This window comes from Aythya marila, assembly GCF_965140915.1.
Source record: "Aythya marila genome assembly, chromosome: 4".
NCBI lineage: Eukaryota > Metazoa > Chordata > Aves > Anseriformes > Anatidae > Aythya > Aythya marila.
The window spans coordinates 26,644,469-26,670,906 of record NC_139045.1 but is presented as its reverse complement, the minus strand read 5'-3'; the positions used below and the strand labels follow the sequence as shown (position 1 = coordinate 26,670,906).

Sequence of the window (26,438 nt, the reverse complement as noted above, 5' to 3'; positions counted from 1 at the left end):
GTTTCTCTCAATTCTCTAAAACAGAATGAGATAACTATTCCAACTTTGTTCACTAAACGGTTAGCTTTATTTTAGGGAAGTTACTGTTTTGATCTCAACAGAACTTGAAGACTTGCATCAAAATGTATTGTGGAGATTATGTGAGTATAATGATCTGTTCTCTGAAATCTCTAAATTCTTCATTGCTTCTGAATTGTTAACATGTGCTGAGACCCATTTCCCTCCACTGGTAGAAATTAATATCATGTGAAGTTCATTTATTTGAGATTTATGTCTAATTCTGGGGTTACCGACAGTATATATGAAGTGTCTAAAATGAAGTGTAGAGAATACAGAATTATCAGTTCCTGCTACTTGTTTGTGAGTTTGTGGGTTTTCTTTACTTGCACTAAGCTGTTGAATGAGACACAAAGTTGCATACAACCACCAAATCACATTAAACATTAAAATATGAGTTGTTCAGATGATACCACTAAAAAAAATAAAACCACCAGTATTTTGGTGGGTTTCTATTTTCAAAGCCTGCATAACTGCATAAAGTAACTATACACTTTTATCACTCACAAGCATTTGTTTTCGTTCACATTGTGAAAAAATATTTTAAACTAAAAAGTGGTACCTGTAAAAGCACTATAACACAGGAAAAGCTATTGATTATTGTTCCTAACTAATAAATTGTAGAAATATACTAGATGCTTCCATATGATCTCTTCAAGAAAATGAAAGTTCATACTGCAATTTTAATTCCCCATTCTGAAAACTACTGTTAGTTATTATTTTTTGACAGCAAAATATGAAATCGCTTTCTGCACCTGGCAAACTGATAATTATGTTCACTAAGGATTTTCATGTACTTTAATTAATTACTAATAGGAATAATGAGTCATTCCTCTTAAAGGTGTTTTGCATGTGCATTCCCAATAAATTTATGGATCAATGTAGAATTCTTTAAAGAGTAGACAAGTTTTTTGTTACTTACTTACTTTGTCTAAAACCATAATTGCACTAATTGTTTGAATCTCTTCAGTAAAATATTTCTTCCTATAGCATTATATATATATTTTTTTTTTTATTTTTTTTTTTATTTTTCCTAGAGAACTAGATCTTGAATGGCTTTTACCAATGTGTCTGGTTTTCTACAGTTTGGGATCTTACATTCTTTACTAGACCAGTTAGTAACTGAAAAGGGATTTTCTTCATTTCCTATTTTCTCTTTTAATTAATAACAACTAACCTCTTCCTGATAACTAAAGCAAGAGAAGAACTACTCCACCTAATAAACCTAGTAGATGCATTTCAGCTGAAGAACTCAAAAAGTTCAGTTTATTTTCATCTACTGATTTACCAAGACCAATTGTATTTAAATCATTGACACTGCATCTTCAAGTGATATGTTGCCTGGTATAAAGGGTAGTAAATTATAAGAAATTAAAGGATAAATTATTTCACTTTTAAGTCATTAAAATTAGTAAATTATATTTGTAAGATAACAATATTGCACTAGGTTGGTAGCATTATCAGAAAAACCTGATAGATTATATACTGATTCTTCACTGAGGGAGATGATTATGCCAGCTATTTTAGGCTTCATTTAATGTAATCATTCTGCATTAATCAGCCCCTAAGACTGACTTAAGCAAAGGGGACTTTAGATCCTAACTTGATCCTCTCAATTGCACCAAAATACTGCAAATTAAATGTTGGTGTGAATATTGTCTCTCCATTCCCCCTCCTTTAAAACATGTAAAGAGACTCTGATTAGCCCTTTGTTTTTCTCAATTATAGAAGTAAAAGAGCAGAAAAATGAATGTAGACAATGTAGACTCTGCCTCATGAAGGACATCAAGATCTGATTACAGACTTTCTCTGAAAAAGTATCTTTGTGGATTCTCGGGCTGGGTAAATTTTTACTCTTTAATTCCATTTCCTCCATGTGATGTGGGCTGGTAAGGGAGAGAAATTAAAGGAGGTTTGTATCAACTAGCTCAGTGGCTCCTAACCCGTGGAAAGGACTTCCCAGCTGAGGAGAAAGAACGGGCGAGTATAATGTAGAGCACATGCAAACATCCTCTCCTGGATGTCTGCTGGTTCCTCAACATAGAGTCCATTATGGAGCAATGGCATTTTTCTCACATGGGACTTGGCAACAAAACAGCAGAAAATCACTCTTCTAAGAGCACTAGCAAATCACAAGCAAGAAAGCAGGACTCATGTAGGATGGAGTTGTGAGTCACATTAATTTATTGCCTACTCTCATTAAACACAACCTTAGATTGAGGACAAATCTTAAGAGCATGCTTTAGATCTAAATGCCATTTTGAAGAAATCTCAATAGACTAATATACTATTGATCTAGAACTTTAAGAAACAGGAAAAAGGAATTAGAAATAGTGTTTTTCGTGTTTTGTTTTGTTTTGTTTTTCTCTAAATTTAGTTGATTCTTTAAGGTTATCTTCTTTATGTTTTAAATATTAGTATTTGCATATGTTATATAAAAACTGAATAGGATGTAGCCAACCAAGATTAAGAGTGAGATGTAGGAAGTATTCACAGCAGTAGTTCTGACAGATTCAGCAACACTGTGCAACTTCATTAGCAGAGATTACATACAGGAAATGGCTTCCCACAGTACGTACAGAGGTAAAACTACTAGCAACCAAATAAGAAGACATCTGTACCCTCTCTGAAATACACATATAGGGAAAGATGGAAGATTTTGGACAAAGACTGAATTTTCTATGTTTAAATGTTTCTCTCCCATTACTGTCTCATATATTATCCAAATGAAGTATAAAACATACAATAAACTCTCACAGTGAACTAAAATTACTCGTGAACATATATTGTTTTTTAATAATAAAGTTGCACACAGAGGATATCTTTGCAAAAGTACAGCTATCACATAGCATGTAGTTAGCTGTTAAAGCAAGCATTTTATTTTAGTAGATATTCCTTATGGGAAACATTCAGACTAAGGAATCTGACTTTGATGGTTTGTTATCAGCAGAATGACTTACTGAACAAATATTATTAGAAGGTTGTTCATACTTGAGATTGCTGTTTCCATCACAAGACTGAATTGCTTGAACTTTGTGTATCGTGAATTGATAAAAGCAGCCTCAGCTTTTACAGATACTTTTGTTGAACTGCTTATGACTTTGGTCAGGAAAAGGTATAACTTCCTTGCACTTGTACAGAAGGCAGGTAGGGTGCAAGTATAGTTCTTCAGACTTACCAAAATTGTATAGTCTCTTTCTAGTCTCTATCTTCATTTTTATTCATTCCATCGTCTCCACAGAAAGCTGCTCTGTTAGCATTGCCATTTTGGAATCAGTTCTTTTCAAGAGTTAAACTCACATGTGCAAGCAAACGCAGATATGTATAAACTGGAGGTCCCAACAGCACCACTTCTATGGAAATAAATCTGTTTTTATAAATACTTGTATGGGTGAGTCCAGAGCATTGTATTTTGAGAAATGAAATTCAGTGAAAGTAGCTCTAACTTCTCCTCATCACGAAAACTGCAATACAACTTTCACCACTGCAGATTGAACTTTGCCATGAAATACAATTTTTGTTCCCAGGAAATAACAACATAATACTAATTTTAAGTGTGAAATTCAGGATCACAAAGTTGGTGTAGCATGAATTTTAGATCTTTTTTTTTTTTTTTTTTTTTTTAATGTCCCATGTTTTGCCCTCTTCCTGACTTTAGCAGTTTTGTATTTCAGCACCTATGTTGATTAGTTCTTTTGTACTCCAGTGAACCTCTGAGTCACTTCTATTTGAAGACAGCAGCCACATAGCATACTTGGTTTTAGTCTGGAGACATAATACTTCCTTGAACTTTAGTGTAAGTATACAGTAGCTGATTACAAATACATAATTAAACTGGGATTTTCCTACAGAGAGAAACTCAGATATATTAAACCCAGAGTTGGAGAAAGCACTAAGAGCCTGGTCTGCATTCCTTCGAGATAATGGAAATAGCCCTAGATGCTTTAATATCTGGTTTAGAATCTTGAAATGACTTAATGATTAAGGACATACAAGAGCATTTGTGTATGTTACCAGATTTTCCTCTTCTAAAATTTCACTGATAAAGCCAATTTCAGCAAATTAAAGCTGAACTAACATTACAGTAATGACCAGAAAAATTAAACTTGGGAAGAGCCTACTTTTAACAAAACAAACTTATTCAGCCTGTAGCTGAAAAGCTAGAATCTAGTTTTTAGCATTATAAATTATAACCTAGAAGTGCTGAACTAGAAACTATAACACCTTTGTCAAACTATTTCTTAAGAAAAGGAAAGGTGTTATCAGCATAAGCATAGACTTTTGTGTGTGTGTGTGTCTTAATCCACCGTTCAGCCGATCCTGTTCGCCTCTGAATTCATCTTTATAACAACCCAGTGCTCAAGATCCACAACATGCTTTCTAGTCATTTTTGCTGAGGGTTAATACTGCTGTTCCTGGGCGCATCAGTAATTTTTTACCTTGCTTCTATCTAGGAGGGCTTCTGATAAAAGCACAGATTGTTTATTTGTTTTGGTTTGTCTTGTTTTTTAGGTGATCAGCCACAGTAATTCTTGATGCTCTGTCTCACAGTAGTTGCCACCTCATGTTTTTTATTTTGCAGAGGGAGCTGTAGTGACATTCATTTGATTTATGATGTGCTCTCTGCTCCTGTAAAATATTTTCAACTAATCTGCAGAAGGAGTTATTGTAATGTGATTGTTGCCTCAAAGCTGCTGGAATCTGATGATGGTACCAGTGCTCTGTCCCTCGTAATAATTCATCCTGATCAATGGGGAGCTGTTCCTTGAATTACTCTGAACCTGCTGGACGTTTCATTCACTGGAAGGCATTTAAGGTTTATTTTTTCTGTACGTAGGTAGACTTCTCTCTTTCAAATAAGTTTCACTAGATGTTTAGGATCTTCTCATAGACTTTTGGAAGAATTAAGCGCATTTTAAAAAACAAGCATTAAGTGAGAAAAACTCAAGAGGGGAATAACTCAACATACCTGTAGTAACCATCTTAAGGTATACACAAGAAAAATAATGAGATCATATTATTAATTTCCCCATGCTTTTCAGAAGTTACAGAAAAAAAAGAGACATGCAAACGTAACAGAAATGGCCATAGACTCAAAACTTCCTGTCAGAGTCCAACAGCTTCCAACCATCTTTCTTCAGATATTCCACACATGGAGAGTACAACATTTAGTATCAACCTACCTATTCAATGATAATTGATGTTACACAGGAGTTTTAATTTAGAACTATACAAAACATACTGAAAACAATACAAATGGAAGCAACATTTAGCAAAACACAGCAATTGCACTACACGGTTCAATACCCACATGATTCCTATTACCAGTCCCTAACACTCCCTGCTACAAACACTAAGCTTCATAAGCACATCACTCATACCTAGCTCTACTGAGCCTTCTTCCATTACAGGGGTTTATTGGTCAGTCACATCTGACTTCAATAAAAATGACTGAAGTGAAACAGCAGCACATGCAACTACACTCAGGTGTTTAATCAACCCTAAAAATGGCCCACTGCAAAACAGGACAGTAGAAATTCTCTAACCAAAGGTAATGGAAATGGACAATTTGCTGCCCCGTGGTTGTCTGCTCTCTGAACAACATTCAATCTGTACTAATTTAATCCAGAAACCAAATGCCTCTATTGATCTGCCCTGTCAGTTTGTGCAGTGATGAACACCGCAGTTATACATGCGTTTCCTAGGCACACTTAGACATGCAAACCTTGGGCCCGAGACTATGGAACCTGGGCCCTAGATTATGGGAACAGAGCCCCAGCTTTGCCAAGGTGATCACTGTTTTGGTGTATTTTTTCATTTTATTCAGGAATGTTGAGCAAAAGAATGTTGTAACTACATGCACTTCTAAACAACTACAAGATTGTAGCAAACCTTTACAAAACACAGTGCCTGCCACAACCTCCTGGCTTCTCTCTCAGTACAGAAGATTACTGTGATCATTCAGTCTTGCTCAACAACTTGAAATTATACCATCTCTTCCATGCTTACACTTTCCCCATAACACTGCACCAGAGGACATTAGAAGAGCCAGTTTCTCAGAAAAGCAACCTCTTGGATTTCTGTGTTACTTTTGAAGCAAGTTGTTTTTTACCTTCTCACCTGCCATGTAGCATCTTGTCCCCACATGATAGTACTGCCACTATTGCCTCTGCACTACTTGGCTATGCCCTGTCCTCTCTGACAAGGGTACAGATGGTCTGTGCAGGATTTACTTCAGACAGGTCTGTATGGTTGAAGAAGCAATCCCTGTCTCTACTGAACTGTCTACTAGTAAATTTCCTAGGCTCTGCCCTCCGTGGTAAATATCACACAGATCCCTGGAATTCTTTGCTACAGCACAGAAAACAAATGGTTGCAGCACACAGTATGTGGTAGGCTTTCACTGCCAAATCATACTGAACTCAGACCCCAAATCAACAAAGTTTGCTGTAAAGGTTTGGCTCTGACCTGCTGGTGACCTTACATCAAAAATTCAACGAAAACAGGTGGAATCAAGTTTATGAAGTGATATACTCCTGAAGGTTGTGCAACTAAATGCATAAAATGAACCAGGAACAACTCCACAGGCTTGTCAAAGACTGAAATTATGAAAGTGGTTGCAGGATAGAACTGACATAGGTTGTGATGGAATAAATCTTCCTAAAGGTTAGATTGGGTATACACCACAAAATACCAGGGTACTTTCATAAAGGTACATTGCAGCAGTAATTCTGTGAGCTGCACCTACAAGAAGACATCAATTAGTAATGCAGAAATTCCTCCCAAGGATCCTGTGCATATGATGTAAAACCTAGAGCTCACTTCAGAGAACTGTTACATATTGACAGAGTGCTGAGCCTGCTGAGAAACCACTCAGAAAATCCAAATCCAAGGGACACTGGAAATCCTCATCAAAAATAACACTGGCACAAATGTCTTGTGGGGTATGAATGACAAAGCCAATTACAATGTGTACACTACAGGAAAATTTTAATTCAATTTTAATTTGTTTAAAAGTAAATAAAAGGATGAAGGTTCTTCCCCTCAAAGGGAACCTTCATATTTAATTTGATTCTACTTAAAAGCATTATGTCATTAATTAGATCCTTGCTAGATCTAATATAAGGAGTTTACTAGATTGTGTTGTATCTGCTGATGGTGAATGAGGTGGTGAATACTTTCTAAAAGAAGTGTTCAGCAGCCCCACTGAGCCATGAGGGAACTGAGCCCATTCAAGTATCCATTATTTTGCCTGAAAGATAAATTGCAAGAGCTGTGTTTATTTCTTTGGTCAAAAACTTCCAAGTCTGCAAATCTGTGTATTCAAAACTGGTTTTGCTTTTGCTATGATGAATCCCTTCATTATATTCTTGCAAATACTCATTCATGCAAGGCCTTTTTGTTGTTTTTGACTGCTTCATGAATAAAGATACATATTCAAAATTTTAGTTCCAAGGACTATGCAGGAATCCACAGTTAAAGCATCCATATAGTAGATTATTTGTGATTCTAGTGCAAATATTGTAAGTGCTGTAAAGACTAAAAGTGACTTAGTTGTTCACTTTGTGAAACCACAAACCTGAAATTGTGAAAGGAAATACTTTGAGATAACTAATCATTCTGGGAATGGAACCTGTTCATAGCTATTGCAGAGATGAAGAGCCAGCATTGCTACTTTAAATTCAATTTGATTAAATATGTACATCCCCAAGATTTTCTCTCCCCACCATCCTTCTGACTAGCAAGGGCCGTGACAGGTTCATAGAGCACTAAACTGAATGCCAGATACTCTTACACTTCCTATCTTTGGTTTAAAGTCTATCCTAAAAGTCTTTGAGTCTTGTATGTATAACTCGAGATCCATTTACATCCTATCGTTCTCTATTATTATTCCCATCAAAACATTTTCTGTTTTGGCAACTCTAACATAATATTTTATAACAGTTTGGTTTTGGACTTATTTTGTTTTCCCTCTCAAGATTGATGAGCTATTTTAGTAGCTCAGACATTTTGAAAGGCATGAATTACAGAGGCAGAAAGCTAAATTTCATTTTCCTATCTCAGAGCATACATCAATATACATTTTTGATCCTGCATTCTAACAGTATCTTCCAGCACTTCTTTCCATAGCGATTTTGTTTATCAGTAAGCTTCAGGGTGGCTTGTCCAGCTACCTGACTATCAGCCACAGAGTTCATGCATTTCTGTCTCCTGGAACAGCGATCTTTGATGCTCTGCACTATTTGGCATGCTAGCAAGGAAAGGGGAGAAATAATCACAACTAGCACCTCGTACCATCTGGCCAAACAGAACTTAAATTACACACTGCTGCCAGTGGCACGTGCCTCAGAGACTTCTGGTGAACAACATCTGAAGAGCATGTGTACTATAAGAAAATAGGAAGTCGTGAGGACATAAATACTCAATTGCTGAGGCTAATCACAACCAACGGATATGTTACATGACCAGTGAGGCTCAGGACACACAGACAATTCCCACATTGAAAGGGGAAGATGGGGTGGAAGATAGCATGTGGATGAGTCTGCAATTCAATTTAGGTGATACATTATGTATCACCTAATAAAAATTGGCATGGTCTCATTGTCATCTCTGTGGTCAGTGTTTCTCTCCCTATCTGCAAAGAATCTTCTCTCATATTTTCCTGATAGTTTTTAATGAGTAAAATGGTAGTATGTATTTTATGTTCAGTTATAAAAGTAGAGCCTTGTACCTAAAATGATAACCAAACTGCAGAAAGGTATTTTTGTCAGCAAATACTTTCTTTTTTGTGTGTGTAAAGTAACTCCTTTAAAAATCTTAAATTTCTGACCATACATTCTTTTTCTCACTTAGTCACTGACAATTTGCTTGCCCCTACTTTTGCTTGGTAGGTCTGAAGTAATCATCAAACAGATCAAAACATGTTATCTTCCTTCTCTTCAAACATACCTACTTCTTGCTTGTTTCTTTTAAATTCCTTTCCTAAAATTGCAAGCCAGAAAAGCACATCATTAGTGGCCATACACAAAACCAGTATGTGTATGTCATTACTACTGAAGGCACCATATACAAAAGGCTTTCAAGTGTATGTAGAGCAAACAAAACAAAACAAAACAAAAAAAAATTAACGTAATTAGTGTTCCTCCCAATTCTAGGTATTTGTATAAAAATACCATTTGCATTTGTAAATTATATCCCATTCTCCACTTAAATGGAAATTTCTAGTTAAAAGGGTTATTTTAATCAGGTGTACTGACTGAGAACTGGAATCATCATAAAAGATAACCTTCATACCAGATAAATCTGAAAAGGCAGGTAGTGTCCTCAGAGAAACTAAAGAGGTTAACAGAGGGACAGAGCTAAGCAGCTTTCAACCTCAGTTATTTTCATCTGTATACTCCTAGATCTGTGATTCTATCAAAATGAGTACATCAGTTCCATTTACTATTCATGAATTTCATAAAAAGAATAAGAATGTATGAAACAAAGTATCACTGAGAATGAACTGAAGATAATTTAATCAGTTAAAAAGCAACTAGAAAAATGGTGTTGCCTTCTATGTGGCAAACCAGAAAGATCTCACACTTAGCAGTAACATAATTTCTTTTAAAAATTACTACCTTTTTAAGCAACCTAACATCTCACAACATCTCATTCATTATTTTCCCATTAGTCCTTTCAAATTAGAAATATCAAGAGAAATAGATATTAAAGACTGTCAGGGATATAACAAATTAACTTTGAAAGATAAAAGAATATTTTCAGAAAAAGGTTAGGAAATAGAGAAACACAACATTGCTGTTACATCTTAATGAGAAAAATACATTATATTAAAACCTTATTTTTTCATGCCTAACTTACACAGCCTTCCTAGGGTTTACTGCAAATTCCGTTTCATAAATTTAAACCTTAGCATACTCTTCCACATAAAGCAAAGATTGCTTAACCTTATGATTGTTGGTTTTTACCAGAATTATATATTCAGTTAAAGATGTAAAACACCTCAACTAAAGGCTTCTTTCTCCTTTAGCAGACACAAGGAACAATTTTTCCTGCTCCAAATTTTAACCCTATTATGGATGCTCAGGTGCTAGGAGGAGCCCTACAGGGAATTAGTAAGTATCTTCACTGATTCTAACATGTTTGTTATTTCAGAATAAGGCAAATAGATAGATAGATAGATAGATAGATAGATACTTGTAATATTAAAAGTATCACCACGTATGTGTTGATTCTTAAAGGTATCACAGTAAGACTCACTGGTGATGTCCAAGTAACTTATGTATTTGCAGGAACTCAGATATGATTAAGATTAAACTAAAACATATACCAACACTTATAGTAGTGAATGCTTTCCTTGAGAAAAATAGAAGTTTATGTTATGTCACTACAGTGAAGGACTAAACCAGAAATTTTTAATTGTAACTTCAACAATTAACTATTAACAGAAACTGTTGTGCCTTTTAAATAGTAGTAACCAAGAAATAAAAAGAAACGGAGAAGACATTTTTAAAGTATTGACTACCTTTTCCTCTGGAGGAATTTTTGCTTTCAGTCTATGGATGAAAAAGAAGTGTTGTTCACTGCTATTCCTCTACATTTTCCTTTGTTCCTTTCCTCTGATTTTTTCTGGTTTCCTGTTGAACAAAGTTGGTATTGCTGAGGATCTGAAAGATGATTTTTTTTCACTATCATGTAAAACATATTCCTCAAATGAAGATTTTGCATGTGTCACAGTTTTTATATCTCTCGGGATTTTCACAAGGTAGTACAGCACCAAATCTTGCATTCTGTTTGCAATTTGTTTAAAGGAAAACTGAGGGATTCAGTCTTAATGTCTAATGAAACACTGTAATGGATATTACTAAGAACAACAAGAAGTAGCTTTTTTTGCTTAAGTTCACTACAGGTGAAGTTTTACTTAAACATTTTGCTAGACTTTAAATAGCACTTTTAATGCAATGTTGCTAACATGACAGTATAAAGATGATACTCGTCATTTCCTATTGTAAATACATATGCATTAACCCTACCTTAATTTACCTAGCAAAGTACATAGAACAAAGTTCTAGTTTCAAAGAGAACTGACAAAATATGAAGTTCAGCTTACAACAGTTTAAGTGTCCATAGTCTTTACAAGCACTGACACCTTTGGCCCCAGGTTTTGCACACAACATTCATTCTTGTAAAGAGGATTAGTCACATGTTATTCCACTGATGCCAGTGGTGTTAGAAAAATGAGTAAAGTTATTTAGGCATTTAAATATCCATAACAAAATGACAAAATAATTTTCAGAATATGTTAATCATTATCTTCTTTTTCCTAAGTAGCTGATACTGATGAGTTATGGAAGTTTAGCTCTAAACTATCGTGACCAAGCAAAAAAAGCATAGGTAACCTTCAACAAAATGCACTCCGAAATTGATTTTTAAAACAAATTATTCCTTAAAACTTCATCATTTATCTTTTATAGTTCCTCTGAACATAAGTATCTTCCAGTTTTTCAACAAATGGCCTGAATTTGTCATTCCCATTAAAGAGGTCCCTAATCCTAAAATGACAATTTAATCAATATCAAGAGGGCATAAAAGCATGACTTCCAGGCTCAGCCACAAATTCTTCTCATACGCCTAGTTCTGAACAGATGAAAGCTGCTATCTGTTTTATTGATGCTTTCAAATCCATTTCGCTTGAGAGAGATGGCGATACATCTCATAATAACATACACTTCACTATTTGCTGGTATTATGCCAGCAAGTGAAAGGTACATAAGCAAAGCAAATATCATTGATTTGGTAAATACCAGTGGGATATTAATCTGTTGGTCTGGTTTTTTTCAAGAAATTAGGTTAACGTTCTTGAACAAAACATGAACAATCACAAGCCTAAGTAAATAACAACATTTTGTTAATTTAGAGTCTGTGTCATGTTTCTCTTTCAGGTTGTGAAAAAGATGTGTTGATTGACATCCTGACGCAGCGCTGCAATTCACAGCGGCTTATGATTGCTGAGGCATACAGAGACATGTATGGCAGGGTATGACAGGTCCACTCTGTACTTTCCTTACTTCTGTCTCCAGTGCAGTCGGTCAGTCCTTCTCTCAGGTCAGTCATTGGAGTCAAAAACCTGGTGGACAACTGGCTGGCACCAACAGACTGGCACACAGTTCCCCTCCCCTTACTCTCACTACCTCTGAAGTTTTCAAAATGTCATTTATACAGCAGAATTTCTGCCACACTATTAGAAAAAAAAAAAAAAAAAAAAAAAAAAAAAAAAAAAGGATATGCAAAGTTCCTTCTATAGCTCATCCTGTTCCTTTGATGACAAAGCAAGATTTTTTGGAAAGACTTAATTCTTCCTCTAGTGTGGGGGAAACATAACATGTTGTGGGAGAACATCTTTTCTGCAATACTTTTTCCAAGTCTTTAGAAATATAATAAAAGAGTATTCTATTTGGGTTGAAACACCAAAAAACCACCATACCATCAATTACAAGGAGCTGAATTCTTACTCAGTCACTGATTAATGTTCTCAACTCAAGCATGGACATTCTCAGACCTTACGCCATGCAACCCTACCCAGACAGTAAGCATAGTACTTGTCTGAGCCACTTAATGTTAAACCTATGATTCTTTGAAAGGTGTTTCAAAATTTTTAATGTATTTTATCTAAATTTATCATATCTAAAACAAGGTCTTTTTTAATGTTTGGACTACTGAACAGTTAAAGGTTTGTGTTATTAAAACATAAAAAAAGCCCATCAGAAGAACAACGCAAGTTCTCAAATGTATAAAAAGAGATAGATACCTTGATCCCATTTCCAGATCTATTATCGGTAACTAAACGATTATCACTGACTACAGAAGATACCTTGTAAAAAACACAGAACCAGTTCCATGACTCAGACATACACAGCCTTTAAAATTTAGTGAAGACAATTAGGAAATATTGATAATGACAACTTAGAGTTGTCTTTTCTTATTTTTTATACTTAACTTTCCTTAGTTCTGATTGCAGGGGTACTTTTTAATTAGTACCCATTTGTATTATTAACCCATTTTCCCACAGGCATGTTGTCATAAGTGAAATATCTTAATGAATTAATTTCTATTCCATGTGTGATTTAGTGGTTGTCAAATGCATCTAATGTGCATTCAGTGAAGACTGTGTGTTTCTTCATCATAAAACTATTTTTTAATGTGTAAGCATCCTCCTTCACTGCTACTCTAGCTACTAATTTCATAACATGCAGATATATATCAAAAACAATGTACACACCTGAAAAAGGTACCTCTCCTGTACAATAACAGTTTATATCATAGAAACCATTTCTGATACTCCTTTAATTTCAGACTTAGGTCAGAGCCTATCTGAGAGCTGCCCAGTGGGGGGAAAAAAATAAAAATAAAATAAGAAAGAGAAAAAACTGCATGAGGTTAATCAGAAGCAGCAATTGTATAATAATCAGGCTTTTGTCATTCTCAGTGTTTTGAAGGAGGCTACTGGGAAAGGGGACAGTGGGAAGGAAACTCTCATCATTAGTCAACTTCCTGGCAAGTGAGTACTGAGACACAGCTGGGGGAAGAGGAGAGTTTCCTTTTTATTAATCCAGCATCTGCCAGAAGTTGTGAATTCCTTTTGAATAAAATATATACATAAATTGAAGCACAGAACCTTTCAGTAAGTAATCCAAAGCAGAAGTTTTTATGCACTGGGAGCAATAATTTCTTAAATTAATTGCATAGTGAATAACCCTGAAAAAAAAAAAGTAAAAGAAACTGCCTGCGTGTTATGGGATTTGACTTCCATGGGCTTAGCTCCCACAGATTCACACAGGGACTATGCCACGGGAAGCTGCAGATGCTCTGCTGAAGTACTCAGGTTTCCAAGCCGTTAAATAGTAGTTGCACTTTAACCCCTGAATTTTCTTCTGTATTCTAATAAAGCAAAAATCAACAAGCCTACGTGGTCTCCCTGCTTGTGTATCTATTGCCATCTCACATGTACTAAAAGGAGTAGGAACTATTTTTAAAAATATCTTTGTTACATAATTTTCTCTAGAACTCATCTCGGACAGTTCACCTTCATTCATCTTGGACAATTCATTCATTTACAAAGAAAAGTGCTAATATTTTTAAGCTGTCTTTGTGAAGCGTCACTGTTGAAATAATCCTGTCTATGCATTTTTGTCTTTTCAAGGATTTGATAACAGACCTAAAAGAGAATCTCTCTCATCACTTCAAAGAAGTCATGGTTGGCCTGATGTATCCACCTGCCTCCTATGACGCCCATGAGCTCTGGCATGCCTTGAAGGTACATCTCTAATTAAGAATTACTCAGGAACATGGTCACCAATTATATTACTGAACATATGTTTAATTGATGTTTTATATATTTAAATGGTTGATAAACATCTGGAAAGGTACTTCACAGTACACTAGGATATGAGAGCTAGGGGAAGTTTATTTATTTATTGGTATGCTGAAAACTGCAAAAATTATATCCTAGTCATGCAACAAATACACCTGTGGTAAACTGGGTAACTAAAGATATAGTTTTACAGGGAAATGTAAGGCCCTGATCTTGCAAGCATTCTTGTATGTTACGTACAGAATTAATTTGAACAGCTGCATTAAATACTGGTTATGAACTTTTTCCACATAGAGGTTCCTGTCTTTTATTTGAGTGGGTATTCTGGGAAAGGACAAGGTAGCAGCAACCACCAGTTTTATCCCACGTCCTGGTCCCAGTGCCATAAACTAAGGCTTTACCTCTGCAGAGATCAATACTTCCTTGGCATAGCGTGTACATAAATAAACACTTAAAACTACCCTGTGACAAGTCAATGACCACTCCACTCAAACTGAACCAATTGCACATTTTCAAGAAAAATAAATAAATAAATAAATAAAAATAATCCTTTTCTTCCCAGTGTTCCTGGCTTAGAAGCAGCCAGAAGCACCACACAGTACTGGTGTTCATATTCACTTCAGCTTGCCTGAATGCTTGCTGGGCATGTATGCTCAGTCTTTGCGTCTCATTTTTTTTCAGCAAATCCTGAATTCTTAGTCAAGCTCTAAAATTCTTCCCATTATGTTTCTGTCAACAATTCAGAGTAAGTAGGAGTATATTTGCAGTACAAGGTTCTACTATTAATTTAAAGTCAATTTCTATTTAAACAGGTAGAGTATGCAAAGGTGCACCATACACTGCTCCAACAGGGACTGCTATTCTTTTATTACATCTAATATATGCCTTGCTGTCTTCTGAAAGCTGTGGTTTCTAATGAAATCTTTTCATATTTACTTCTTTCTACATAGGGAGTAGACACAGAAGAAAACTGTCTGATTGACATATTAGCCTCAAGATCAAATATGGAGATATTCCAAATGAAAGAAGCCTACTTAATGCGTAACGTATTTCACAAGTGTACAGTAGCAGCTGTAATACGTGTATTAGCCTGGATATATTAGCATGAGGGAAGGAACTGAACTACAAGAACTTTTCAATGCTAACTGGTTTCCTTCTTCCCCCCCCCTCCTCATAACTATATTTTAAAAGGTAAAGCAAAATGTTTAAAATTTAAAATATGACACAGCATTTTTGAGATTTATTGCTGCCTATTGCGTTTGAAATACCTGGCAGCCACATTTGGAGATGTTCAGAAACTTTGGGCACACTTTTTCAAAAGAAAAACATGAACAGTTTTTCTCAGGCTGAACTCTCAATTCACCTTCTCTAGAGGGTTCTTTCCAAGTATCCTGCCATCAGACAGCAGCAGCAGTGGCAGGGCTGCCAGGTTAGTGGCTGAGGCCCCCAGGCAGGGCAGAGCCCCTCTGTGGTTAGGTCCATGCGGAATCCACAAGGGTTCTTGTTCAATTATCACCTTAGAAAATGGGCATGTATTTGCAGCCCAGTTATTTGTCCTGTGTTTGCTAATCTTCATTAGTAATATTCAGAGCATGTTCATTTTTGATTTAGATTACATGCTTTTGTTTTAACCTAGAATATAATAACGATCTTCAACAAGATATCGATTCTGAGACTTCAGGTCACTTCAGAGACACGCTTATGAACCTTGCTCAGGTACTGTAAAAACAAACAGTATGGCGTATTTATTAAAAATCAGAGCAACTGTTGATACTATTTGAGAATCCTTAAATACTAAAGTGACTGCAGCTCAGGTTAGCTCAACAGGGATACACTTCTGAAAAAGAGAGGGGAAAGAGCAGATGAGGAAGAGAGCTGGCATTACTTCATTTACTTCAACTTTGACTTTGGTTTTCAGATGGAGACAAAAGTCAACAGCGTATTTTATTAGTAAGTCCCTGGATATTCAGCTGCTGACCCTCCGGTCAATCTGTCTCATCTCAGAAGGAGTCTACTTTCATATACAAAAGAGATTTTCATTTTTATAGCTGTGTTTTCTCTGTTGTCGGACTATAAGGCTCATCATCCAGCCTAGGCATTTTGCAAAACTGGAGATATATCCACACTGGACTGTGAAAGAATGCATTATGCAGTTCCCTGTTTTAACCATTACGTTCTTTGTACTACTGCACATGCTAAATCACAGTACGTGTGCATGCCGGCACAAGAATTCCCACTATCACACACCGACTTTTGCGGTATTACCAGTTTGCAGTTTTATGCTGCAAAGTTGTTGATCCTTGTGAGATTGTGATCTGTTCTCATTGAAGTCACCATGCTCAGTATCTTTAAAATGTATTGTAAACCAGAATAACAAATAATGGCAAAACGAATGTCAGCAGATAATAGCATACATAAGGTATATCTGTATTTCTCTGTGTGTTTGTTTGGGGAGAATGTTTCTTACTACGACTTGAAATGACAGTAAGCTTCACTGAGGTACAGAGATAAAAAGCTGATGTTTCAAAGGTGGAAGCTAAAAACAGGCAATATTTTCTAACATTGGAGTACTTTTCCCTCTAATAATGAAAACTCTTCCATGCTTAAGAAATGAAGAGCTACAGATTAGGCAACCTCACTTCTCACCTTTACTAAAACCATGGGAAATTTTTACTTGTCAAGAGAATAAATTTAAAATAAATTATCTCAGTCTAAATTATTAGTCTTTGTTAAACCACGGATAGTCATGAAGAGGCCTGATATCAGCAACTTTGTAGATAAGATCTAACGGTTATTTGTTTCAAGATAAAGAACAGTTGCAGGAAATTAGAGCTTTACTAATCTATACTGTGTATGTTATCTTTATTAATTGAATCATCCATGTCTGGATATGGTTTTATATTAAAAGTCAGTGATATTTCACTGGAGAATATCCTTTTTCATTCTAGTTCTATCCAGCTCAGAGAAGATTATTCTATAGCAACTTTTCCAATGCATTGTTTTCTTTCCAAAGCCCTTTGCTTTGATTTCTGTTAAATCCTGAGACTGATGACACACACATCTAATTGCAAACAGAAGTCAATATGCTTCACACATCGAGAGCAAACTACTCAACTGCTATAGTGTAGTAATTACAGTTTTGATATCCACACTGAGGCACATCAGAATTTACAGAAATCAGCCATCAGTCAGTGTATTGCAGCAAAATCCTCCGGAAGGAAATGGTTCTGGAATAGTCAGTTCTTCCTAAACAAATTGTATGTAACTTTATGCAGTCATTCCGGCATGATCTCCTTCAAGTAATTTATCCCGTTACTAGGAATTCCACTCTTTGCTGTGTGAAATTGTTACAATTTCATTAAAATACAAATTATTTTTTTTAACAGGAAAGAACAACAAATCAGTCATTCTACAAGTTTCCAAACAATTTTCTAATCTTACTTTTAGACAATTATTATAAGCAGGCAAAAATTGCCATTGTTTGATGTGTTTGCTCCTACAGTTTGTGCAGGAAGAAAAAAAAATGAGAAAGGATTCTTCTGGCAATATGCCTATTGATAAGAAATAAGCATTGAATGGCAATTTTTATACTTGTTTTCCCCTCGCAGTTACATATTATTGTAAGCAATGTAACATTCATAGCATTGGCATGGTGGCAGTAAGGTAAAGTCTTACTTAAAATCAAACTAAAAATGGGATATTTATGGGGCCAGTTTATCCACTTCCATGTTTTTTTCCTCTCATAAGACTGTCATTCCAGAGTTCCTCTGCTTACAAGAAATTAATACATAAAATGACAACTTGAAGATATTTTCTATGGTTGCGAATTTAACCCTTTAATACACTGACCCAGTGTAAAACTCTGTGTGTGGTATCTCAAGAATCACAACACAGCATCATATAGAGAAAATGTCATCTTCCTACATTTAGGATTAAACTTTTGAATAAAGTTATTTTATATATTTTTTTTCCCAAGGGAACAAGGATGGAAGGATATGCAGATCCTTCTTCAGCTGCTCAGGATGCAATGGTAAATAAAGTCACATGTGGGCTTCTCAGACATTAAAAAAAAAAAAAAAAAAAAAAGCAAATGCAAATGTTGAAAAGTGATTAAAGTGATTTAGGACTGACTTAAAATCTTCTGTGTTTTTTTCTTTTTCTGGCATAATAGATTCTATGGGAAGCATGTCAGCGGAAAACAGGCGAACACAAAGACATGCTGCAAATGATTCTCTGCAACAAGAGTTACCAGCAGTTGTGGATGGGTAATCCAGCGGTTCAGCTGCTTGAACATACAGTGGAAAGGAAAAATCTCACTTGCTAATAAAAGCATGGTTTACATACCAGGAAGCTCAGTGTGCAGCAGAGTATTAGCCTGAAACCTAAGTTTGAACTTTTGGAGCTCTCAGAATCCCGCTGATGTTAATGGGATTTTGGAAGTAATGCAAAGTTGAACTTTCCTGATGCCTACAGACAGCTGTAGATACAACAGCTAGATGTCAGAAGGCCTAATAAAAGAGTAAAGAATGCATGGCCAAAGAAAGATAATAGGGTAGGGCTGCACTCAGTGTGTACACAACACAACATGACAAGGCAGATTTTTCCTAATCTATTTTTCTTGTTTTTCCTAAGTAGCTCTTAGCTATGAGTGAAAACACTTTGGGAGAGCCACCTTGAGAGAGGCAGTCAGAGTATTCCCAAAAAATGTTTGTATGTCAAAACACATTGCGGTGTTGAAGCATCTCCACAGAAGTTTCGAAGAAGTTTTTGATGGGTGAATTTGCAAGGTCCACATCTGCTCTCCTAATGAATATACACAAACACAGGAACATATTGGAAAATTTTATTTAAAACTACATAGTCAGACGTAATTACAGATTGAAAAAAAAAAAACTTCCGTTATAGAAAAGAGACATCTGTTTGGTGACAAGAGACATCTTTTGCTCTGCAGTGGAAAAAAGTCCACTTGGTGACAAGTTTGTTGTTGTGCACCTAGCCCTATTTCTTATGCCAGCTTACTACAGCAGCTTAGAACTACTTTGCTGTCATGCAGCAAACAAAGAATTCCTCTATCATGACTTCTGTAAGGCTGGTGATGGTGGGATTAACGCAACATAACATTCCTGGTTATGCTCTGTGTCCAAAAGATTTGAGGATGTAGTTCTCCTTAAGTTCTGTAGTGGGCAGTGAGCTGAAAATTCTCCTGCTCTCCTAAAGCTCATGTAGGCATGCCCTGTATATTTGTCTCTGAAAGTCCACATGCTTGCATTATCCAAAGAGTGTACATGTCTGGATACTGACATGTTCTATGTATCACATGCTTCTCATAATCTTCGAACCTTTGGCCAGTTTTAGCCAAGCTGAGTGTGGAAGATATCTTACTGACACAAAATTCTTACAGGTTTCGTAAGCACAGGTTGGTAGAGAATTTATTAAAGCTCCCTGTTGAAAAATAGGGTTTGGTGAGCATCCATTTTAAATCCTATCTGGAGAATCTAAGGAGAGAGTGTCCTGGAAGCCAGGTTTCAGGCTACTCATTTAGATTGCCTTACTTGGGGTATATAAACTTAATGAAGCATTGAAAAGAAATGGAGAGGAAAAATAAAGTCAAGAGTTATAATACTGGGGTGAAGGAGGAAAAAAAGGAAGTTGATCATTGATAATGGACAATAATAATAAAGGAAGATTCTTTTCCCCAAGTTTTTCAGGAGTTCCAAAATATCTCCGGGCAAGACTTGGTAGATGCCATTAATGAATGTTACGATGGATATTTTCAAGAATTGCTGGTTGCAATAGGTAACATAAAAATATTATTTTATAATAGCAGTGATCTCTTAATAAATATCTAATATGATATATCAGATAGAACAATACTTTTTCCGATTTTTTTCTCCACTTTATTCTCCTATGCTGTGTAATTAGAAGTTTTGGAGATAACTAGAAAAGGGTTTTTGAACAGAATTACTGTTCCACGTTTGCGTAAAACTAAAAATGCAGCATGAGATTCTGACTGAGCAGAACTAATAGCTGTTCTTGATTTGATAATAAATTTTGTGTGATCAATGATAGATGCACATACATTAAATCAGTGGTGAAATTTGTCAGGAGTTTCACTGGTATACAAACAAGCATTAAGCTTTATGTGCCTTTGTTTTCCATTTATAGAATAAGGTTCATAATATTTCTATGCCAATATCATAAGAGAGTATCCACTGGTATTTAATAGGCCTTCCTATGCAAAAGTAATGAGTACCCATGCAAAATAGGTACCAGACTTTGATTTAACCGATAAATGTGATCATGTTTTTGAAAACTCGTAGCATAAATTCAAGCTGAGTCATGGGTAGCACTACCCAGGCCAACAGAAATGATTTTATAATAATCTTATGTTTACCTGTTGTAACTTCTCTCATAGTTCTCTGTGTTCGTGACAAGCCTTCCTACTTTGCTTACAGGCTTTACAATGCAATTCACGTAAGTAGTCCTCCATGTATCATAAAAAGCAGCTTCCCTATTTTTTGTTCACTTGTTTACTCTTAAACAAGTACTTACAAGTCAATCTGTTCAATCTTTATGGTGTGATGGTGTGTTTTGAAACTTTTGATACCTAAATAAATTTCGTAGCAGTACTGCCTACACAACAGTTAGGATTTACCAGTAACAGTAGTAGGTTAAATATTTAGATGTTTTTACAGATATGTCTGGTACATGCCTTTTTCTTTTCCTCTTTTCTTTTTTTTTTTTTTTTTTTTTTTAAACTGAAAGCTTTTATTTTCTCTGGACTGTATCTCCACCTGCTGTGCAGAACTGGATATGCACTTTTCATACTATGATATTTTTGGCTCTAGAGATTTAATAAGTATCACAAGTAATTAAATTACAAATTACTATTACAAGAAAACAAATTGCCATATTTTCTTGTGGGCCTCTATGTATACATGCAGGTTCCTCTACCTTTGTGCGTAAGTACTAACACACTAAGCCAAATGAGTGCCATGGTGAAACGTAGGCCAGTGCAAAGAAAAACCTATAAACAATTCCTACAAGAGGTCACTGAAAATATTTCCATTTGGTTTTCATTCATTAGTGAAAATAATGAGGCAGTAATTAGTGGAAATAATTAGAAATTATGTTATATAAAAAATAAAATATAACCTTTTAAGCATAATCTTTTAAACATGATCTTCAGAGGATGGTGATAAAAGCAGGCCATGGATAAAATGTTACGAATCGTTTTAGAATGTGGATGGCAAAGATGGGATTCAAGCCAGTACCATTGAGCAAAACTATTCAGCAACACTTCAACAGGGCCCCAAGTACCCTCTTCCAGATGCTGCTGCTACTGCTGTAAGCTCTTTTAATCAGACCTGTGGCAGCAAAGAACCAAGGAAAATCCTGCAGGCAGAGAGGAAGAGGCTGTATTTTGAGTGATCAAAAGAGGGTTCTGGCACATGCCAAGAAGCGTTGCCAAAAGTACCAGGAAATACCAGCTAACAGAAAAAGTAATGTTTCTCAAAGGTCCTGTATCAAGAATACTTTTCAGATTAAAATCTCATTTTAAAATTTAAAAAATATCATGCAGATAGTTTTCTTCAGTATTATATTCAGATAATGTGTGTAATGCATTCAGATAACTTCAAAAAGTTTTGAAGGACTAAGAATAAACATCTGCATCTTGTTTTAATTAGTATCTTTTCTCTGTTTTCACAAACTGTTTTAATGAACACGGATAATTCTTGGAAGAAATGCAAGAATTTCAAATTGTGTCTGGTTTTGTAATCAAGCTATGCCCAGATTACACCAAAAGCTTTTTACACACCCATTACAATACAACATAAAAAAAAAAAAAAAAAAAAAAAAAAAAAAAAAAAACAGGATTCTAATGCTTGAAATCACAGTCCATAGTGGTTTATAGGAAAGATTTTAATCTAGCCAGCAAGCGTGTATCAAATTCTCCATATGCAGCTATTTTAACATCACTTATTACTTGCCTTTTGGGGAACAAGATTTCAATACAAATAGCTAGACAATAAAAGTACCCATTTGGCTCTATACAATCTAAATTGGTAATCAGGACCCACAAATCTATTTTGATTACTTTTATTGCCACTAGATGTCTCCATTCTCCATATGATCACAATGTGAAAATTTGTTTAGAAACAATTAAAATAAAACACTGCTGAATACAAGCTATCTAAGTTCTAAATCAGTGGTTAAAAATCTCACTGAATTCACACTGGGGAGCAGCTGTTGTGAAACAGATTATTGGCTTTAATACAGGTTGACTGGACTCCATAATGAAGTCACAACAGCTAACTACAAAACCCATTACCTATGACAACTGGCTAAAGTTCATGTTTTTTCTCTTTAAAAGGCTCAGTGCATGTTAAGACACACTTTTATGTGGGGAATCTCAGTTATTCACTAATATGAATTCTATTATTCAAGCATGTGAACTCTGCAGAACAAATCCTTTCAAAGCCTAAACTCCTTTAAAATCTAGAATATTTTTATGGGTGCTCTAAGTCATCAGCTTATGCATTAAAAAGTTATATTATCACGTACAGACAGGCAAACACATACTGTCCAATTGCCAAGTTTCCTCACGTCTTCTTTTCTTTTCAGGAGTTTGGATTCCACAATAAAACAGTCATAAGGATTCTCATTGCCAGGAGTGAAATTGACTTGATGAATATACGCCAACGATACAAAGAGAGATATGGCAAATCACTCTTTCATGATATTAAAGTAAGTTTTTACACACTTTGCATATATTCAGCACAGGCAGCATGTGCAGAGCCCTGCTGGAAAAGTACTGAGGGCTAATCTCTATTCACTCCAATAGATTAAAAAATAAATAAATAATAATTAAAAAAAAAAAAAAGGTAATGTTTAATATCCATAACATATCTTTTCAGTGCCTCAGGCTGACCTTGGTAAATAAGCAGTGGATTCTCAACTCACCCTCATCCTGTGTGATTTTGTCCCTCCCCAGCAGTAGCAAGAGGGGGAATAAAAAAAGGGCAGAATATTCTGAGGAATATGTTGCATGAAAAGTTTCTTACACTAATTATACCATCTTCTTTTGCACTGTCCTGCAAGGTTTAGCACTTGCAGGGCAAGCAGGCGATCAGGCCCAGTCAGCATGGGTTTATGAAAGGCAGATCCTGCTTGACGAACCTGATCTCCTTCTATGACAAAGTGAAGCGCTGGGTGGACGAGGGAAAGGCTGTGGATGTGGTCTACCTTGACTTCAGCAAGGCTTTTGACACCGTCTCCCACAGCATTCTCCTCAAGAAACTGGCTGCTCGTGGCTTGGACTGGCGCACGCTTCGTTGGGTTAGAAACTGGCTGGAGAGCCGGGCCCAAAGAGTCGTGGTGAATGGAGCCAAGTCCAGTTGGAGGCCAGTCACTAGTGGCGTCCCCCAGGGCTCGGTGCTGGGGCTGGTCCTCTTTAATATCTTCATCGATGATCTGGACGAGGGCATCGAGTGCACCCTCAGTAAGTTTGCAGATGACACCAAGTTAGGTGCGTGTGTCAATCTGCTCGAGGGTAGGAAAGCTCTGCAGGAGGATCTGGATAGGCTGCACCGATGGGCTGAGGTCAACTGCATGAAGTTCAACAAGGCCAAGTGCCGGGTCCTGCACCTGGGGCGCAATAACCCCAAGCAGAGCTACAGGCTGGGAGAGGAATGGTTGGAGAGCTGCCTGGCAGAGAAGGACCTGGGAGTGATGGTGGATAGTCAGCTGAATATGAGCCAGCAGTGTGCTCAGGTGGCCAAGAAGGCCAACGGCATCCTGGCTTGTATCAGGAACGGTGTGACCAGCAGGGCTAGGGAGGTGATTGTCCCCCTGTACTCAGCTCTGGTGAGGCCGCACCTCGAGTACTGTGTTCAGTTTCGGGCCCCTCGCTACAAGAAGGACATCGAGGTGCTTGAGCAGGTGCAGAGAAGGGCGACGAAGCTGGTGAGGGGCCTGGAGAACAAGTCCTAAGAGGAGCGGCTGAGGGAGCTGGGCTTGTTCAGCCTGGAGAAGAGGAGGCTCAGGGGCGACCTTATCGCTCTCTACAGGTACCTCAAGGGAGGCTGTAGCAAGGTGGGGGTTGGCCTGTTCTCCCACATGCCTGGTGACAGGACGAGGGGGAATGGGCTTAAGTTGCACCAGGGGAGTTTTAGGTTAGATGTTAGGAAGAACTTCTTTACTGAAAGGGTTGTGAGGCATTGGAACAGGCTGCCCAGGGAAGTGGTGGAGTCACCATCCCTGGAAGTCTTCAAAAGACGTTTAGATGTAGAGCTTAGGGATATGGTTTAGTGGGGACTGCTAGCGTTAGGTCAGAGGTTGGACTCGATGATCTTGAGGTCTCTTCCAACCTAGAAATTCTGTTACACTAATACCAGACTGCTGTTACCCTTGTCTGGTCTTATCCTGGAAGTTCAGGTGTCAACCTTCATAAAAACTTTCCCTCTTGTACTCTTGCTCCATATGTTAAATCATACCTTTAGGACTGCTGAATTGTACAAAAATGACTCTTTCTAAGACCCTTTGCATTTTGCTTGTTGCTAAACTCCAACTGTAAGATATGCAGCAGCTGTAAGAAGTTGCTCGTGATTTTTTGGTATTGAACTCGAGAAGCATTACACTGAATTAATTGGACTTTTCAAAGGTGGATTGCTTGTAGGTCCCCAAGTAACCAAAACCTGAGTTATGTGAAATTAAAAAATCTTGGCCCAGAATCCTTATAAAAACACTAATATTTTAGAAAACATGATAACTTCACTCTAGTCTTTGTCACACACAAACAGAAGAAAAAATAAGTACAGTCACAGAATTTTTTCTCTTGCAGCATTTTGCTTCAGGTCACTATGAGAGAGCTTTACTTGCTATCTGTGCCGGCGATGCTGAAGATTATTAATGAAGAAGATGATGGATTTTGAAGCCTGTATAAATCTATTTTAAATGGAAATTGAACCTGTACACAACACACTGTAAGAGATACCTAATCTACATAATATAATTGAAAAATCAGTGCTATACATTTCTTAATTTTAAATCTTTCTTGAGATGGAAAAAATATGTAAACAAACATTGTCAGAAACAGAGCTTTCTCTCTATTTCTGCCTAATATTTCTGTTAGTATAATTAAAAGTAAATTAATGGAAGAACTAGTAAAACAACTTTATGTAAGCATATATTTATCATTTAGACTTGCAATGTCCCAAACCTTAGACAATAGATGCAGAAGAACCTATTCACTTCTATTTAGGAGAGAAAAAACATTTTATTTATTTTTAGCAGACAGATTTCCTCCTTTAAATGTTTTTTCCCCTCTTCTTAAAGTTCAGATTTTATGCTCTGAAACAGTAGCTTTATTACGTTCAAGTTAAGCATCTGTCCCAGTCTATTATCAGTCACTCACTGAAGAATACTCTTGTATTCTTTTTCATTTAGCACACCTACTTAATACATTTCCCTTTTTCTGTTTGAAACTAAAGAAAAACAGAACTAAGTACTGATTTAGTGCCATGCGCTGAAAATCACAGGACGAGGAAACATGGCATGGCCTTCTGCAAACTGACCCAGCCTGCCCAACAGTTCCATTTTGAAATTCCACTGTCATTTCAATCATTAACTGAATATGGATATTCTGGGTGCTGAGGTATTCCTAGGGTGTCTCTTATGGTGTAATTTGTGAGCTGGCTAATAATGGGTAACACTTCACCACCAAATGAGGTTCAAAGAGCCAGTGCTCCTGAAGCCCAGCACACGTAGTTTGAGAACATTTTGTGACAACTCATACTGAAGCGAATAAAGGTGGCAGAACCCTGCCTCAGGTCATCATCCCGAAGGAAAACGTAACACTTCCTAAAACATTTTGAGCCTATTCAGTCTATCAACTGTACCCTCTAGCCTATTTGTATCTCCTGTCAGCCCCTTATGTAAGGGATTTAAAAGCAAGCATAAATGAGGTAATATTACACTAAAGTCATTGTTCTGTTTTATTTTTTTGCCT

At 36.4% G+C, this 26,438-nt stretch overlaps 1 protein-coding gene across 4 annotated transcripts; it reads left to right on the top strand.

Annotated features, from left to right (window-relative positions):
• On the top strand, positions 1-26,394 carry ANXA10 (annexin A10). Of its 4 annotated transcripts, none has more exons than XM_082759049.1 (12): positions 1-140; positions 10,088-10,172; positions 12,000-12,094; positions 14,258-14,371; positions 15,379-15,469; positions 16,065-16,144; positions 18,405-18,458; positions 18,600-18,693; positions 20,129-20,224; positions 20,844-20,902; positions 23,054-23,176; positions 25,272-26,394. In XM_082759049.1, exons 1-12 carry the CDS (start codon positions 123-125, stop codon positions 25,338-25,340), a joined length of 978 nt encoding a protein of 325 aa, XP_082615175.1. In that variant the 5' UTR covers positions 1-122; the 3' UTR covers positions 25,341-26,394. The 4 variants fall into 4 exon arrangements, with proteins under 4 accessions (XP_082615175.1, XP_082615173.1, XP_082615176.1 ...); XM_082759050.1 differs by having other exon boundaries at positions 2-140; positions 10,091-10,172; XM_082759047.1 differs by lacking the exon at positions 25,272-26,394 and having other exon boundaries at positions 23,054-23,287.
• Positions 26,395-26,438: the final 44 nt, after the last annotated feature.